The following is a 19,903-nucleotide window of genomic DNA, read 5'->3' as shown; positions in this document are numbered from 1 at the left end:
TTGGGAACTAAGATTTTATGTCCCTTGTGCCTGTAATTACACTGGCTCACTCACCCTTCAAACCGGAACACAACAATATTAAGTACTGCTGTTTTGCGGTAGAATATCTGATGAGTGGGTGGTACCAGAGGAGCTTGCACAAAGCTCTACCACCAGTAAAATGTACTTCATATAATACTTTAAGCTAGGTAAAATAGATTTCAATTTTAGATGTTGTTCTCTTTAAGATTTTCTACGAGCTTATTCCTTAAAACTCGATAATTAGGTATTAAGTTATAGCGAAACCCAACGAAGCGAATGACCTAGTAAGTCATAACTATAAAATAATTAAAAATATACGTAAAATTTTAATTAGTAGTAGTAGTAAGTAAACATACTTATAAAAAAGGAGAGGAGGCCTTAGCCCAGCTGTGGGACATTAACAGGCTGTTACTATATATACATATACTATATTAATAAAAAACTTAGGTACATGTTCCCGTGTTGAATTAGTTTTATGGGTGACTTCATGTTCTAATTTAAATACACTAAAGTTCATATCAAACGGCTAACCGATAAGCTAATATTGCTGTTTATTATATGATAACATAACTTTATTGACGACATATTATATGAACGATTTTTCAAGATAAAATGTATTTTATCTTGAAAAATCGTTCATATAGTTCATATATTTTCTTTTATTCCAAGGCCTAAGATCCCTGCGTACAGCATTAAAATAGTTAAAAAGTTTGCTATTCCACGTTAACTTTGCATTTTTTTCGAGATAAAAAGTAATGTCAGTTTTCGGTAAATATGTAAACCCAGTTGTCTGTTTTTGTTGTAAACTTTTTACCAATATCTCTTAAATTATACTTGTCATTATAGGAAAGCTTAAAATCTGTTAAAACAATATTACCTATAACTTCCAACTTAATCACTTCTTATGGCCACACCCTATAGCCGCTAGAGCCGTTGAAATTTTATGTCATATTACGCGAAACCGCTAAGTAATTAATATCGGTTAGCTATTAATAATTATAATGAACGTATTTTTTTTATATGTGTGTATAAATTTAACCGTAGAGATAGAGTATTTGTAGAGATTAGCTTGTAGAAAAAAAAATGTAAGTAGAGAACTAGTAACTTCAAATTTTTATTCTTTCCCTTAAACTCGGAGATGATTTGACTGGACTAATCGTGCGTCAAATTTCATTACGATCGGCTTAGTAATTTAATCTTAACAAGGTAACACACGTACATAGAAATATAGTTTCAAATTTATATTAAACTAATTTAGATGCACCTATAAATAGTTACCCGATTTAACTTTTATTGTAAAAACTTTTTTGAAGAAATAAATGTTGATTCTGCGTTTATTTTCTTTGAAATCTTTGGCATGTTTTATGTACAAACATGAATTGTGTTCTGGAAGTTCTTTAGTTTTTTGTTTTGAAATTATTTGTATTCAATTAAGTAATTAAAATCGGAACGGTAGTTCCAGAGATTATTAATCAAATTATTTTAATGCGTGTTCAATCATTCAAACGCGAATCGACCAATATCGAAAATTATTTGATCGTACTAATAGAATAAAGCCACAAAATTACAAAGGAATTTTAATTTTTAAAGTTCATTCTATTTTTCCAGTTCTTTCAGCCGGAATGATGGCGTTTCGTAAATATAAATATAAATAAATGCTAGTTTGCCAGGTTGATTGACGTATGCGTATACTGAGTAAATTCTGCATCTTTTTTAGACCATTTTTGTAAAGGAATTCTTGGTAGTTTGTTTACAAACTTGTGGTTCTGCAACTGAATTGGCTTGTGCTACGGTCCCATCGGATTTTGAGAGTGAGAAAATATAGAGTGCACTTATGTTTGCGCACACATTTGTGCACTATAATATCTCCTGGCTGTTTTTGTTGAAACCGGTCAGTAGGAACCGAACATCATTATGGTTCGTACAGCTTTGGTCGTTAGGGTCGTATCGTTAAGTTATATTTTTATAATAAACTTACTTTATTACATTCTGCAAAAAAGCTTATCGGGCTAGTGGTTCCTAAGTTTACTGCAATCGATCATATAAACGCTACAATTTTTATGTATTTATCACTGAGAACTTAAATAAGTACATACAAATCAAATATAATAATTAAAATAATTGGATAATCAGCATGTAAAATTAAGGTTACTTACAAAAAATTTGCTTTGTAAATAATATTTTTTTTTTTGAAATAGGTATAGAATGTTTTTGTGTTTCAATATTATTAGTGAATTGAATAATACAAGTTTGTTTTCAGCAGTTGGCCTTTCAGTTATAATCTTATCATTATTACATGTGTCATCTAAAATTTACTTACCACACCTTTCAAGTGATAACACTCAATTCAATCATACGTGCATTCGTTAACATAAATAAATTTATTTATTTTAAATATAATGTAAGTATATATTATAATCATGCAACGATCTTGCAACTTATTAAAGAATCGAAATATATAAAAAACAGTATATTATTTAGTTTTATCAGTAAATCTCTGTTGTTTGTTATTTAAAAAAGATCAATATAATATTTTTTATTGTTTCAGGTATACTGGACTAGATATTTACATCTATATTACATCAATAATAATAATAATAACACATCATGTCAGATAACAATAAAAAAAGAGGAAGTAGCTTCCGTAAAATATTTCCAAGTTTATTTTTTTCTAATAAAAGTAAAGAAAAGACTACAATTAAACATTCTAATCCTAAAATGAACACTGATAGTAGTACAAGCCGAAATTATTATCAAACCCCTCAAACTGTATTTGTAATGTATGACAACCAGACAGAAAGACAACAAGAACATGATGAAAGAATATATGAAAATCTTTCTACTTCTACATTTAATCCGAATGTAAATAATACTAAAAGTGTCGACAATAATGTTTTGAGTAATCATTCTTCTAGTAGCACTTTGGTGTCGGAAAATGTGAAGCAGGAAAATACGGGCTTGCTAAATAAAAATCAAACTGATGACATAAAATTCATGGCAATACCTCAGGTTCCATCAAAGCCACAAAACGAAATATACTCTTCACAATACAAAATACCATACCCAGATGTATATTATCATTCTCTTGAAAAACTGACGGATACAATATCACCTCTAGATGAAATTGAAATTTATAGAGCATCAAAAACACACGCGCATCCAGCGTCTGTGGGGGCAGAAATTAAAAAAGTCAGTACGAAATTTTTAATATCTCCGAAAAAAGAAGCCGATGTACGGATGATTCAGCCAATAAGAGCTCGAAGTCTTTCACCGGATAAAGAAAAACCCAATAATATCGAAAAAAATCCTCCAATATGTAAAACAGAAAGATTTCTCGAAAAACCTTACAACTATTCGGCACCAACTTCTCCTGTAGTTAGTGGGCATAAAATTCCAAATATGCCTACGACAGTTTCGCCTTATGAACATGTTAGAAAAACTATGATCGAAGCAGAAGAAAAAAGAAACTCTATAAATAGATCACATATTCGTACAAAAGTTACACAACCCTTTTTACCAAGATCCTCTTCCAGCATATCTAAGTCTTCTTCAATTTCAAAAGAAAGAGTAAAAATGGAGGATTTAGTAAAAAAAGAAAAAACTCGTCAAAAAGTTGAAGCCTTTTATTGGCAAAAAATAAAGGAACTCAAACAGCAAGAAGATGAATATCTTTTGAGACAATCATTAAGCACTTCAATGAAAGGACCGAGAATATACGACAGGAACTCAAATTCTAATTGTAGTACTCCTAACTCATTTATCGTTGTTTCTAAAAGCTGTAGTGTACCACGAGGGACAGATACAAATAGTGCCTTAAATCAGACTATCTACACCACTTCGCCATTTATTAGAGGGACACCAGAACGGAGAACCGATTCTTATATTAATAATCGTGCGTTTTATTGGGGAACTGATGATATTTACAGACATCCTGAAAAAATAATTGAAAATATAGATAACAGTCATATTTTGCCTATTCAAAAACAAAATATAAATCCAGTTTCTATGAAACGAATAAGTGCCGAGAGACAGAATTATGTAACAAGTCATGAAAATAAAAACTTTCGTAAAAGTGAACAATTCCGGGTAAAATTGGATTTTGGTGCTAATCATTTGAAAAATCCACCGCAACCACCTTTACGTACAACAAGTGTAGCAAGTTCCGATAGCAATTATAGGTTAATTAATAACAATAAAAAATATTTTAATTCTAAAAGTGCTATTCGGTCATTGTGTTCGGAGTCTGAAAGCGGTTCAGAAGCTGGAGAAATTCAACGAATAATGGAGAGTCGTGCCCAAAAAGGTAAGTAAGCACAAATTGTACTAATTGTGTTATTCTAAGTACGAATTACAGTATTTTATTATTATTATTCAAATAACTGACAGTGTTATTTCTGATATTATACATTATTTATTTTATACAATAATTAAATTAATTGTTATCAGATTTTATAGAACATCAATATTATAAATTGATAATTATTAACAGAAAATATATGTTTTGTCTTTGATGAATTTAATCCTTTATGAAATGTGTGTGGGTGAAACTACTATTTGAACAGATTCAATTAATTGTGTTCAAAGAGGCGTGACAATATATGTTGACACAATGAAATAATAACGTCGGCTTAATTTTCATGTCATTTCAATGTTCGCCATTGTTTTATCACGCTTTTAATATTATTATTAGTTTATCATGTAGTTTTTTTATTCACTGTAGGAGCTTTGTTTTATCTGATGATTCTATTGGCTTTGCATCGTAAGTGCACTCGTAAATAATGCATGGTAGGTACATACAACATCAAATTGAAAACAAAAGATTTCAATTTTATATTGCTTACAATGTAAATATATGTTTTTTACATATACATATGTTGAGTTGAGTTGGAATAAGCTCCAAACCTTCTCCCAAAAAAGAGGAGAGGAGGCCTTTAGCCTAGCAGTAGGACATTCACAGGCTGTTACGGTTACGGTTACATATGTTGACAATTTAAAAAGGTTCCATATACAAATCAGATGTAATGTTTCTATGTTTTTAAGTATACCGACTTACATATCAAATCGTAACATCTTAATAAAAAAAATATCAAAAAAGACCGACCTCAATAAATAGAATAGACGTTTTATGCATAAATTATATAACTCAACTTAAAATTAGGGTATAGTACAATGAGTGTGCAATTGCGGTTTTATTGTTTTTTTTGTAACTTTATGGTATAGGTTATATGGGCCACCTGATGCTAAGTGGTCACCACCCTACGATGTAAACAATATTAATCATTCCATATATGGAAAATGCGCCACTTACCTTGGGAACGAAGATGTTATGTTTCTTGTGCCACTTACATTGTTGTTACTCTGGCTCACTCACTCTTTAAACCGTAACGCAACAATACTAAGTATTGCTGTTTAGCGGTAGAATATCTAATGAGAGGGTATTCAATTATCAGAACTATTTTCTTGAGAACAATTTCAATTAAAAACAAAAAATTGAACTGAGAACCTCCTTATTTGAAGTCGGATAAAGAATAACTTTAATTGGCGGTATAATTACGAGGCGTTTAATGAAAAGGCGATACTCATCCAGAGCCTAACCACAATTGCATGTAATTATTGTAAGACGTATATATATAGTCTATTCCGATAGCAGCAGGAGTAAAAAAGACTTAGAATTGACATGACATCAGTGGTCGAGATCTAAAATAGTGTATGGCATTATGGATTCTTGGAAAATTTGAAGCAGTAAAATTAAAGTGGATTATAAGTATTCAGGTTGTATAGTGTTGTGTTATAAAATAAAAATGTAAAAATCGCATGGAATACGTATTTCTAAGGTTTGTTTATCTTACCCTATCAGCCATTCAAGTATGCTATATAAAGCGCACAACTGCTTACATTTATATAAAATACCGCACCGCGATATTTTAGATAAATCTATTAATTTTAATCTATGAAATTAAGACAAAGGAATACTTCAAATGGTTTGTTCTTGGTATATGTCAGGGTGTAATAGAAGCGTATAAAGCATACTTTGGAAATAGTTGATTCAATTAACTCTACAGCCTACAGCTAATTAGTAAAACAAATAAGCAACGAGGGAAGCTAAAGAAAAGCGTGTATCAGCTTTTCAAGGAGCTAAAAACCAGTTGAAATTTATTTATATAAATTTTGTTTTTTATAAATAAAATAAATGCCTGGACTATCTAAACATTATGTAGAAAAACAAATAAAATTCTGACTAAATAAGTCGGGACATCACAAGCGTAAGTAGTTTTAATTTTACGATTAGCTTATTAGAAATATATTGTAAATATTTTTGCACTGTTTTTTTATGTTTGTAGAATTTTTAATAATTGGACTTATATTGACTTTACCTAGCAAAGTGATGGAACCATATCGGACATGAAGCGGTACAGGCGTTACACGATCATCGACTTAAGTTCGAAAGGTTATCTAAACGTATAAAATATCATATGAACCAACTGATATGATCTATTGAAATACATAATTAAATTGCTCGGCTATTATATATAATGTATATCAATAATGGGCAGAGTAATAAAATACATGTTTTATTATTATTATTTTGACTTTACATTAAATTTAAAACTCAAAAGACATAAAATTTCTTAACTTTATAAATGCTCTGACCAATGCGAATAAGCAGACTTATAATTTTACTTATTGACAAAGAATCAATTCTGTTAATTCTCGACTCTATGTGGTCTTATCGGCCGCATCGTCCCTGGAATGTTTTTTATAAAACCGTAGGCGCGGAGGGAGTGTAGACCCCGCCTGCGTTGTAGGTCTGTAGCAAGGCACAGGCGCGACGTAGTACCTGTGCTTTTTTTACGCAAGGCGATAGGGCTGCGCTTTCGGCAGCGCCGCAGGCAGTTCCGTTTTTCTAAAAACAATCAATATTTGACTAATTTTACTAGATTTAGCCTAGTGAAATAAATATCACTGAACATATGGTAGTATTACATTGTATCCCTAGATGTTTTCAGTAATAGCACGTAATAGTTTAGAATATTCAACATCTTCCTAATCATTATATCCCTAGGGATTTCACGAAATTCGTGCTATCCTTATTTACCTACGACATATTTATATTATTAATCGTGAATCTTAAGCGATGATCGTGGGTTCAAACCCGGGCAAGCACCACTGAATTTTCATGTGCTTAATTTGTGATTATAATTCATCTCGTGCTTTACGGTGAAGGAAAACATCGTGAGGAAACCTGCATGTGTCTAATTTCACTGAAGTTCTGCCACATGTGAATTCTACCAACCCGCATTGGAGCAGCGTGGTGGAATAAGCTCCAAACCTTCTCCTCAAAAAGAGGAGAGGAGGCCTTTAGCCCAGCAGTGGGACATTCACAGGCTGTTACGGTACGGTTACGGTTACCGATCGATCACGTAGCAAAATTCATAATGACCAGACAGTGTGATAAATATTGAAGATTCGATAATAATCACTTGGCTCGATGTACCTTGTCATTATTCATAATGTACCCACTCATCAGATATTCTACCGCAAAACAGCAGTACTTGGGATTGTTGTGTTCCGGTTTGAAAGGTGAGTGAGCCAGTGTAATTACAGGCACAAGGGACATAACATCTTAGTTCAAAAGGGTGGTGGCGTATTGGTGATGTAAGCGATGGTTAACATTTCTTACAATGCCAATGTCTATGGGCGTTGGTGACCACTTACCATCAGGTGGCCCATATGCTCGTCCGCCTCCCTATTCTATATAAAAAATGTCCGGTAATAATAAATAATTCATCACTTAGATGGACCAAGTGGTATGTTGAATTTGGCTTTATGAGAGACAGTTGTAGTAAAAGCATCCTAAACATAACTAATATTGTTAATGTAAAAGTGAATCTGTTTGTTTGTTTGTTACGCTTTCAGGTCTTAACTACTCGGGTCAGTCATCGTGAAATTTTGTATTCACGTTTTCGGTGCAGAAAAAGTCATATGTTACCTTACACATGTCCCACCTGTCATACGCGAGCGAATCTAGTCTGCAATATAAAAATATTTAATTTAAAAAAATATTCGGGTATCAATGCTGTTCGATGTGTATACATCTAAAAATACACCTTTATAGCAATTAGCAACCAATTAGCACCTTTATAGCAACTAGTCAACCAATATATAAAAAAAAAACTAAAAATATTTTGATCTATATTTTGTGTATATTAACACAAAATTTTATTTCTTTGTTGTGTGCGTTCCAAAATCCAAATGAATTGAAACTTTGTACAATTGCTGTTGACATTTGCTAAAAGTTTCTGACATAGCATTGCAACGAAATCTTCTGTACATGTCTATGTCAATGAACTCCAAAGCGGCTGGACCGATTTTAATGAAGTTTTATTATATGTTTGGATACCAAACTTTGATTTCTTGGTTTAGATTGGACCCGGTATGTGACGTTGTGATTGGGTTTCACGTTTTTTTTAAACAAAGAATAAAAATTAATAAAATGTTTACACCATCGGTACGAAATGTGGGTGCGCAGCTAGTTTTTAATAAAATGAACTACTGTGTAACTGAATTAGTATTCGTAACATTTTACACATGCGCATTAAATAGTAACGAAATATTATTCTGACTTCAAACTAACAAGTACAAGGTTTAATTGTCGTTTGTAAACTGTTAAACTTGTATAACATGTCCTGAAGTTGTAATTCAGGAAAGGTTGAATGTGTTTGTATTGAAATTAAACTTTTCCGCATCTGAATAGTATTTCATACCGTACTATAATACGGATTAGTAGTTTTCACGTGAACGGAAACAGAAACAAAACTAACAATTTTATAATCATATCATAATACAAAATACAGGCGCATAACACGCAAGCATATATTGTAAAAAATAAATATTTTAAGTTTATAATTTATGTTTATATTTCGAACGAGAACGCCACAAAGAGAAATAACGAAGCGCTAAAAATTGTGTCCATTGTAAGTTAAAATTCATTAAAGGAATTGTATAATATAAAATATGTTATTATCATGTTTTGTGGTTTGATTGTACGGAAAACCAAAATATGAAATAAAATAAAGGTAACTTTTAATATAGTACTTGTTTATAGGCCTTTGTACAAGCCCATCTGGGTATGTACTACCCGCTCATCACATATTCCACCGCCAAGCAGCGATGCTTTGTGTTGTTGGGTTCTGGTTTGAAGGATGAATGAGCCTGTGTAACTACAAGCTACAAGGGAGATTATGTCTTAATTCTCAAGGTTGGTAGCGCGTTGACGTTGTAAGTATCACGTGACCACTTACCGGGTGGCTCATTTGCTAGACTAAATTTTAAATGTCTAATAAAAAATTATAAGTTATTTAATTTTTTAAATAGTATTATACACGTATATCTAATTTCGAAAGGTTCAAAATAACCAAATTAAAGAGTTTATACTCTTAGCGATATACTCCACACGGTCTATTGAACATTGAGGCTATTGATGTAATTATTTGCAAAAGCGTTAAGTAAGGATATTAGAAAATTAGATATTCCAACATGACCTCCATTAATATTATGCATGACCTATTAAATAAACTGCTAGAGGATATTTTAGCCTTTTTACGGTAACATTGTACGGCAAAATAAAAACGAAATTATAAAATCAATATGTTTTATAATTAACATAAAAATAATTGTTAAAGAAATCTTTATACAAATAGTCTATAAACTTAAAGTAAAAAAAAGTTATTTAATGATAATTATCGAATGTTGCATGAATATATACAGCTTATAATAAATTAAATTGCCTTTTTTATTTAATAAAATTTTCTTAAAAATTAATAAATTTCTAATAAAACCATTCTACATAATAAATCACACAAATAAATTCGAAGAACGCAAATATCTTAACAATGTATTTACTTGTCCTAACATTCTTGTCTCAGCAAACTCGAAAGTCTCTGCAATTGTTATTTCTTCTTTCACTAGCCAGCAATTGCTTTGTTCCTCGTTGCCGGCGATGCAAACTTCGTCTGGATGTCCCAGATAAAACCATCTACATTTCACGAAGTAGCCAGCTTCTTTATTTAATGTTTGCAGTGCATGAACTAGTTTAGTCGAATGGAAAGACTTATTTCGTACTAGATAAGAAGAAAAATATATATTAGATAGGATTTGCGTTAAGTCCGTTCTTCGTATATTAATTTATTGATATGAAAAATCTATTGGTGAACCTAGCGGGTATGACCGCCTTTCCGCCGCCGGTCTCTAATCCATTGTATCCGTGGCGCGTGTACCTTATACTTCGTTGCTACATTGTATATTATTATAATAATTAGAAAAATATATTTATCTTAGTAACGAAACTTATACTTCTTTAACTCAATATTTTTTTTTTCTATAAATTCTTTGAAGAACCATTTATTTCTACGTTAAACTTGAGTTTTGATCGACGACGTCCCGTGGCGGACATATTTTTTGAAGTTTTTAATTCAATCTTCAAGTATAGCGGGATAAATATTCCTATCACAAATAAACATTAGGTGTAAATAAAAGGAATTATTTTTCATTGTGAATTTAAAATTCACTAGACTTAATTATAGAAAATCTTACTAAGAGGTATTGAAGGAAAAGAATCACTTCAGATAATTTGCTCTGAAGTTGTTGCAATTCCCGTTGAGATTTGGACGGCAGTCGATATTATGCAATCACAATGGAGATACTTATCATTCAAATATTATAAAGTCGAATCAGAACAATATTATGTGAAATGTTCATTCATAACCAATCGCTTGTCAACAATTATTTGTGGTCGTAATGTTTTTTTCACTATACAAAAAATAATATTCGTTTTCCATCCGTTCAATTATATCTGAATGGATGAGTGAGCCAGTGTAATTACAGGCACAAGGGACATAACATCTTAGTTTCCAAGGTTTGTGGCATTGGCGATGTAAGCGATAGTTAACATTTCTTACAGTGCCAATCAAATCATAAATAACATCATCGACGAGTTCATCAACCTATCATCTGTCTCCTACGGTACCATCATCAGGTAATAAGCTGAATAGACCAGAACACAATGGATCTTGTGTTATGGCCCGTTGGTGCAGTTTGGTGATGGTCGATGAAGCAAGGGGGAACAGATTATAAAAAAACGCAAGTCTCTGTGTATTTAGTAAAATAATAAAGAAAATGTTAAAGTCATAATAAAGACCGCGTCTGCCACCACGCTAGCGTATTGTAAATTGACCGCGTTTTGAATTTTGAAAAAGAAACGTGAAAGCTGTATTATTTGTTCATATCCTTAAGAATACAACGGCCTAAATTATTTTTGTACCATAGATTTAAAATGTAGCACAGGTTTTTAGTAATGTAACTTACGATTTTTTTTCTTGATTTTACTTCAGTTAGTATTTCTTGATTAGTGCCAGATTAATATCGTGCCGAGGAGTGGTAACTCTGCCTCACTGGCGATAATAATGCCAATGGCACTAGAGGGCCACGCCCAGGCACAACCAACGAGTAGAATTTTATTTTTCCAAACACTTATGATGGACGAATTCTTGTTTTTACGTCAGTAAGTATTTCTTGATTAGTGCCAGAAGAACATCGTGTCGAGGAGTGGTAACTCTGCTCCACTGGCGATAGTAACGCCAATGGAACTAGAGGACCGCGCCCAGGCACGACCAACGAGTAGAATTTTATTTTTCAAAACACTTATGACGGACGAACTCTTTTTTTTACTTCAGTTAGTATTTCTTGATTAGTGCCGAAAGAACATCGTGTCGAGGAGTAGTAACTCTGCCCCACTAGCGATAGTAACGCCAACGGGACAGAGTTGCCACACCCAGGCACGTCCGACGAGTAGAGTTAGATTTTTCCAAAAACTTATGGTTGACGATTTTTTCTTTCCATTTCTTGTTTTATATTCATGGCATTGCAAATATATTTCATGTTGTTGATTTACTAGTAAAATAATAAATAAAATGTTACAAACAATGTTTAAGTGTCATAAATATAATAATAATAAGGACCGTGTCCGCCACTGCGCTAGCGCTGTTTTGTCGAGTGATTGTGTTTTGAATTTCAAAAAAAAACGCGGCCTCTGTATTAATTGTTCATATTCTTAAGAATATAAAGGCCTAAATTATTATTGTATCATAGATTTAAAATGTAGCAAAGGTTGTAGCAATGTAATTTAGGACACAGACAAAATGCATTTCTTCAGTTAATATTTCTTGATTAGTAGCAGAAGAACATCGTGCCTGGGAGCGGTAACTCTGCCCCACTAGCGATAGTAACGCTAATGGCGCTAGAGTTCCACGCCCAGGCACGTCCGACGAGTAGAACTTTATTTTTCCAAACACTTAGGCGGACGATTCTTTCTTTCCATTTCTTGTTTCATGTTCATGATATTGCGAATATATTTTGTGTTCTTAATTTACTAGTAAAATAATAAATAAGATGTTACAAACAATGTTATAGTGCCATAAGTATAATAATAATAAGGACCGCGTCCGCCACTCCTCTAGCGCTGTGTTGTCAATTGACCGTGTTTTGAATTTGTCGTGTTATGTCTGTAAGAATACAACTGCTTGAATAAGTATATACCAAATATTGAAAATGTGGTAATGATTGTAGCAATGTAGTTGATGACATATAGAAAATATATTTTTTCAGTTAGTATTTCTTGAGTAGTCCCAGAGAATCATCGTGCCGAGGAGTAGTAATACTTCCCCGTTGGCGATTGTATAGTCAATGGGGATAGAATTACCACGACCTGGCATGTACGACGAATAGTACTTGATTTTACCAAACACATATGGCGGACAAATTCTTGTTTCTACTTCTTGTTTCATTTTCATGGCATTTCAAATATTAATCCGTAAATATTAACGTAAATGTAAAAAAAAGTTATAGTGCCCTAAGAAATATTAAGGACCTCTCCCGCAACCATGCTTACTCGCTATTGTTATTTGTCTATTAGTTGTAAAAAAACATGGGTATTATATATTTTTTTCATTTCCTTAAGATTACAACGGCCTGAATAAATTTATATCATATTTATATCATACTATTTAAAATGTAATTGTAGCAATATAGTTGAAGATATGTCGACAATACAATTCAGTTACTATGTCTTGGTTTGTACCAGAAGCACGTCGTGCCTAGGAAAGGTAACTCTGCCCCCGTTGGCGATAGCAACGCTAACAGTAATAGGGTTACCACGCCCAGACACGTCCGTCGAGCAGAACTTGATTTTGCCAAAAACTCTTGAGACGGACGAATTCGAAAAAAAATCTTGTTTCATTTTCATGGCGATTCAAATATGTTTCGTGATGTTAATTAACCTGTAAATAATAACTTAAATGTTATAAATGTAATAACGTCCGATGAAAATACAATTCTTCAGTTATTATATCTTTGTAAGAACCAAAAGAGCAACATGCCCAAGAGTGGTAAATCTGTCCCCGTTGGCGATTGTAACGCCAACAGTGTTAAGGTTATCACGCCCAGGCATGTCCGATGAGTGTGGCTTGATTTTTATAAACATAGGATGAACAAAATTTTTTTTCTACTTCTCGTTTCATATTCTTGGTATTTCAATTATTTTTCGTGATATTAGCCTATAAAAAAAAACGAAAATGTTAAAAACTATTTAATAGTTCCTTAAGAATAATTAAGGATCATGCCACGGCGCAAGCTCAGTTTTGTAAATTGATAGCTTTTTGAATTTGTAAAAAATCTACCTTTGTAGCGGATATTCAGAATCTTTCTGAAAACAGATCCATCCCCGCGATGATGCAGAGTACTAGATGTCTTACATGTAGATTTTATGATTTTGATCATCAGCCTCAGAGGCAGATGTGAGCAAATTACCCTTATTTATTTTTACAATATACAAGCGATGTGACTAAAAAACGCAATGACTTAGGATATTGGATTAAATCGATATGAACTTTAATCGTTTTCGATATGTAACATGAGCAAATCGTTTTTTTTTTCGCAGTGGAAACCTTCAGAAAGGAACCCGGGTCCTATGGGGGTGGATCCGGGTTATGTGGGATTCTTACCCACTAAAACCACTGCGATAGCCGTCCTCAGCACGGATCGGAGAGGCTGCGGGATCGTGTTGATATAACGCATCCGCGGCCTCTTCCGTGCTTTGCTCCACTCGTGGCTCGGCGGAGCTCTCATCAGGGGGCGAATTTTACTCCCACGCACTCCATGCTAGTGCGTGGGAGTAAGTAATCCACCAGTAGATATTTACCTAATTTGTATATATTTTCATGTCAGAAATAGCGTCTTTTTACTGCGGTGGTGTTTGTGTTTACACGTGTTAGAATGTTAGAACCTACATGGAAAAGTTTCGTCACTTTAGTTTTCTTCACCATCGACCACGTTATTAATTAAAAACACGTATTATAGACATGAATTTTAATCTGCGATTTTCGATTTCTTCATATTGGCCATATCGGCTTTTTCAGTAAATGTTTCCTATTCTTACTTACTTAAATACTAGTTAAGTACTAGTTAGTAAGAACTGTTACTTATTTTATAGACAATGGAAAAATATGTACATGTATGCTAACAGACTTCTATTGTTAGTTATAAAGTCCGCGGCTTACTTTGTCTCTAGGAAGGTCCCTGGTGGTAGGGCTCCCTGGTGGTAGGGCTTTGTGCAAGCTCGTCTGGGTAGGTACCACCCACTCATCAGATATTCTACCGCAAAACAGCAATACTTGATATTGTTGTGTTCCGGTTTGAAGGGTGAGTGAGCCAGTGTAATTACAGGCACAAGGGACATAAAATCTTAGTTCCCAAGGTTGGTGGCGCATTGGATATGTAAGCGATGGTTGACATTTCTTACAATGCCAATGTCTAAGGGCGTTGGTGACCACTTACCATCAGGTGGCCCATATGCTCGTCCGCCTTCCTATTCTATAAAAAAAAAAAAGATTTTTTAACCGAATTTAGACAGGCGAATGTTGGTATATTATATATTAATCAATCAACATCCAATCGTAGTCCACTGCTGAACATAGGCCTCTCCACGTTTCGGCACCGTATGTAATGGCAGGTAAGGTAATGGTTGAAGACTTTCTTCAAAACATTGCGGTATAGACGACTATATATTATATATATTACTGCACATTAAGTTCTTTTTTAAGCATTTATTTCGGCAAATATATTAGAAGTCAATTTGCTCTGAAAAAAAAAAATTGCTTTCAAAGAATAAGCAGTAAAAATACTTGCGCTGAAATATAATTAAGATTTAATTTTAATTGAAATTCAATTGGATTTATATTAATTGAAAAGATATGTTAAATGAAACTGCTTCAGTGGAATCAGCGTGAAAGGAAGCTGCATTTCATCTCGTCTTCCAATAAAGGGAAATTTTCTATTCCTTTCCCTACTTTTTAACGGAGATTTATTTAATATACGGATTCATTAGAGGTCGCATTATCCTAAAATGCAATGGGCTAGCTCAATTGAAAATTTTTGTTTTTTACATTTTTTAATAATTGAAAATTGATAGAAATATTATCAACCTTACACCGTCAATTCGTCGCCAACTTCTCAGTTGTGTTATGTTCCTTGTATTTTAAATACTCCGGGCTCGGTCACCTTTTCACCTGAAATATAGAAAAAAAACAAAGTATATCTAGATAGCGATAGAATAATTTATTACTGTATGGTGCTGCCGAGAGACTAATAGACGTTCATTAATTAATAATGCAATGATTACAACTTTATTATATACATTTAATATAAAATATAATGTTAAAAATCAAGGACCATACTTTTATTTTAAAATCTTATATATCATCTTTTCTAACATTATAATAGTGGAACACCTGATATTAACTGGTCACCACTTCCTTATATCCATAAAGTCTCCAATGCGCCCCCAACCTTGGGAACTAAGATGGAATATCCCTTGTGTCTGTAATTATTTTAAAGTTTATTGTAGATTACTATAATAAAATATACAAAAATAGCTACAAACAGAAATGAACTTCGATAGAGTATGTTCAGATGGTCGTTTCGCTTAAAAATGTTTTCTTCCAAATAATTTCCAGACAATGGAATAATGTGAATTATCCTAAAACTTTTATATATATACTTATATACTTATCAATTTTATATAATTCTACACATATGCAAAAATTAATATTATATTTTAAAGAAATTTAATTTGTGTTAGTCGTGGCTACTTATGCTGATATGTCCATGTTGAAAAGAGTTGTCGGGCTTTAACAAAGCACTGGTGGTAGAGCTTTGTGTAAGCTCTTTTGGGTAGGTACCACCCACTCATCAGATATTCTACCGCAAAACAGCACTTGTTGTTGTTGTTGTACTTGTCATTGTTGTGTTCCGGTTTGAAGTTTGAAGTTTGAAGGGTGAGTGAGCCAGTGTAATTACAGGCACAAGGGACATAAAATCTTAGTTCCCAAGGTTGGTGGCGCATTGGCTATGAAAGCGATGGTTGACATTTCTTACAATGCCAATGTCTAAGGGCGTTTGGTGACCACTTACCATCAGGTGGCTCATATGCTCGTCCGCCTTCCTATTCTACAATACAAAAATAAAAAGATAATATATATATATATTTTTTTATATGCCCCGGGATGGCAAATGACTCTACTCCACCTGATGGTAAGTGGTAGTAGAGTCCAAACGCGACGACGGCCAGTACAGACGGGAAAAACGTTCTGCACTAGCCGCCTTCGCCTTGCCGGCCCGCAAGATGCCTCTTCACGCCTCGATTGAAGGAACCCGGGTTGTAAGAGGAGGGGAACACGTGAGCTGGTAAGGAATTCCATTTTTTGGTAGTGCGACAAAGAATGGAGTTGCCAAATTTCTTTTTGCGCGATGGAATTGATGTCACAGTTAGGCGGTGACATCGAGAACCAGCTCGCGTGGACTGAAGAAGGAAGGAGGAAGCAGGAATTAGAGAGAATAATTCCTCAGAGCACTCGCCGTGATACAGACGATAGAAAGCGCTCAGTGCTGCTATCTCGCGACGCAATTGTAAAGGTTCAAGGGTGTTTGTGACCTTTACGTCGCCAATAATGCGTACTGCACGTCGCTGCAACCGGTCCAAGGCTTCCATTAGGTACTTAGCGGAGCCATCCCAAAGGTGCGAGCAATATTCAACGCAAGACCGTACCTGTGTTTTGTATAACAGGCACAGTTGTTGTGGCGTGAAAAAACGCCGCACCTTGTTCAGAACTCCGAGTTTTCGTGAAGCTGTTTTTATAATAGCCTCGATGTAATCCCTTGGACTAAGGTCGCAACGAACGTCCATCCCCAGCATGGCGATTTTGCTTTGTATCGTCAGCGGTGTGCCACAGAGGGAGGGGTTAGGGTAAAATGGTGACTTTTTCGCTGTGAGAGCGCACACCTGTGTTTTCTTGGCATTAAACTCAACAAGATTATCAGAACCCCATTTGGCGATGAGCTCTAATGTCCTATCGAGCTTAATGACAAGATTCTCCCGCCTCTCCTCAGTTTCCGCCCGCCCAGCCACTGCGCGTCCGTGGTATCCACCATGCACTGTACTATCATCTGCATAGCAATGTATGTTCCCAAGAGAGAGCATATCATTGATATGCAAAAGAAAGAGTGTGGGAGATAGCACAGATCCCTGGGGGACCCCAGCATTCACTACATAGAATTGTGAAGCGCAACCATCTACTAAAACACGAAGGCTACGCTTGTGTAGGAAGCTGGCAATCCAGGTGCATAGCTGAGCAGGCAGACCATATGCCGGTAGCTTGGAGAGAAGACTTCTGTGCCAGACCCTGTCGAAAGCCTTGGAGATATCAAAGTTGACAGCCAACGATTCTCCATGCTTGTCGATAGCTTCACCCCAGAGGTGTGTTACGTACGCTAGAAGATCACCTGTGGACCGTTTTGGTCGAAACCCGTACTGACGATCATTAATTAGACAGTGATCTTCTAGGTAATGGATCAGTTGGTTGTTTAAAATCCGTTCCATCACCTTACAAAGTACTGAGGTGATAGCTATTGGCCGATAATTTGCCGGGTCAGACCGATCCCCTTTTTTGGGAACCGCTTGCACATTAGCTCTTATCCAAGCCTCCGGCACACATCCCGAAGAGAGAGAAAGTTGGAACAGGCGCGTTAACACAGGAGACAGCTCCGCCGCGCACTTCTTCAGCACAATTGCTGGTATTCCATCGGGACCGCTAGCTTTCCGTATATCGAGTGATTGTAGCTCCGCACGCACATCACGTTGCCTGATTTTGATGTCAGGCATCGTGTGGCCACATGAAGGTATTGTTGGTGGCTGCGCACTACAATCATCGATCACAGAGTTGTCGGCAAAGAGTTTAGCCAGGAGGTCGGCTTTCTCCTGCGGACTGTGAGCTAGCGATCCGTCCGGATTTCTGAGCGGTGGCAGCGAAGGTTGGCAGAAATTGTTTTGCACAGACTTGGTTAGACGCCAGAAGCTACGGGAGCCCCTAGGATGCGAAATAAGGTCATGACCAATCTGAACAATGCGCTGTGCATCCGCTCTCGTGTATGCCTTCCTACAGGACTTGGAATTTTTATTGTAGTTTGCTTTCAGTGAGTCAATGATAGATGCCCCGCCAATGCAGCCGTTGATCCACGCGCGATATGTCGCCTGCTTAGATGATACAGCGTCGGCACATTCACGAGTGAACCAACGGTTACGCGTACCCCTATTGATGAGATCTGAGCTAGGAATGTAGTATTCCATTCCTAACATGATCTCATCAGCAACAGCAGCGGCACTAGCTGTCGGGTCATTCCCACTGAAGCAACGTTCTTTCCAAGGGACTGACGCATAGTAATCGCGCATACCGTCCCAATCTGCCGACTTATAGTGCCAAACGTGACGTTTGCATACCGCTGATGGGGGCAGCTTGGCCTGTGGCACTTTGGTAGATATAAGGCCGTGATCCGAATAACCAAGTGGAGCTTGAACCACAACCTGATTCCACCGGGTGAGAAGTCAGCAGAAGATCCAGTAGAGAAGGTGCTTGCCCATCAATGTCCCAGACATCCTGGTGGGCTGATCAACCAGTTGGGTCAAGTCGTGTGTGAGAGCAAAAGCATGAGCAGTTCTTCCAGCATGGTCAGTTTTGAGGGATTTCAACCATGATTCATGGTGAGCATTAAAATCCCCCAAAAACACCAATTCCGCGTTAGGAAACTGCTCTTGCGCAGCATCTGCCACCCGACTAAGATGGTCAAATAATCGGCTTGTCTCCAAGTCACCATTGTGGGATCTGTAGAGGCACACGTAGACTCGACTCTGACAAACCAGGTCCACACGTACCACCAACATGGAGAAGGAGGGGTCCTCCAAGCAGCGCAATCGGTGACAACAAACATCCGCCCTGACGAACAAGCATACTCCGGCTTTCGCTTTAAAAGATTCTTCAAGCATATAGCCGAGATAGTTAAGGTAGGTGGTGTCGGCAGGGCGGAGTATTTGCGTCTCCGGATGTTAGAGAACTCGACCTCAAACAGTGTGGGTATGGTGGGGGTGTGCACCGCTGAACGACCGTTATTTCTTATTTGCGCTACCATTTGGAAAAATAAGGAAAAGAAACGCGGCTGCAAGCCACTTCACGAGTTTTTCACCATGCGTACGGTGGTAACAAGCCAGGCGGATGTTAGCATCCTACCACCAGATGAGCAGATGGTCGCTCAGATATCCCTTAGTCGCCTCTTACGACACCCATGGGAAAGAGAGAGGCAGTGAAATGTATTCTTTCTCCGTCACTGCACGGATACTTTCTCCGTCACTGCACGGATAATATGGTTTGTAACTTCAGATAATTAACAAAACATCGTTTGTTTTGAAGAAAACAACAACTTCTCAATTCTTCAATTCAAA

General features: G+C 35.7%; 1 protein-coding gene across 11 annotated transcripts in view; it reads left to right on the top strand.

Moving 5' to 3' along the window:
• LOC126780316 (coiled-coil domain-containing protein AGAP005037) overlaps positions 1–19,903 on the top strand; it is a 209,533-nt gene that overhangs the window by 5,471 nt on the left and 184,159 nt on the right. For all 11 annotated transcript variants that reach the window (XR_007670476.1, XM_050504686.1, XM_050504687.1 and 8 more), the window contains exon 2: positions 2,570–4,324. Coding sequence is in view for 10 of the 11 variants with exons in the window: in XM_050504686.1 (XP_050360643.1) it covers positions 2,629–4,324 (1,696 nt within the window). In the remaining variant the exon portion in view is untranslated. The remainder of the gene's footprint in view (positions 1–2,569; positions 4,325–19,903) is intronic.

The sequence above is a fragment of the Nymphalis io genome, chromosome Z (assembly GCF_905147045.1).
Source record: "Nymphalis io chromosome Z, ilAglIoxx1.1, whole genome shotgun sequence".
Classification (NCBI taxonomy): domain Eukaryota; kingdom Metazoa; phylum Arthropoda; class Insecta; order Lepidoptera; family Nymphalidae; genus Nymphalis; species Nymphalis io.
Note: the sequence above shows the minus strand (reverse complement) of the source record. Positions and strands in the feature narration are given on the sequence as shown.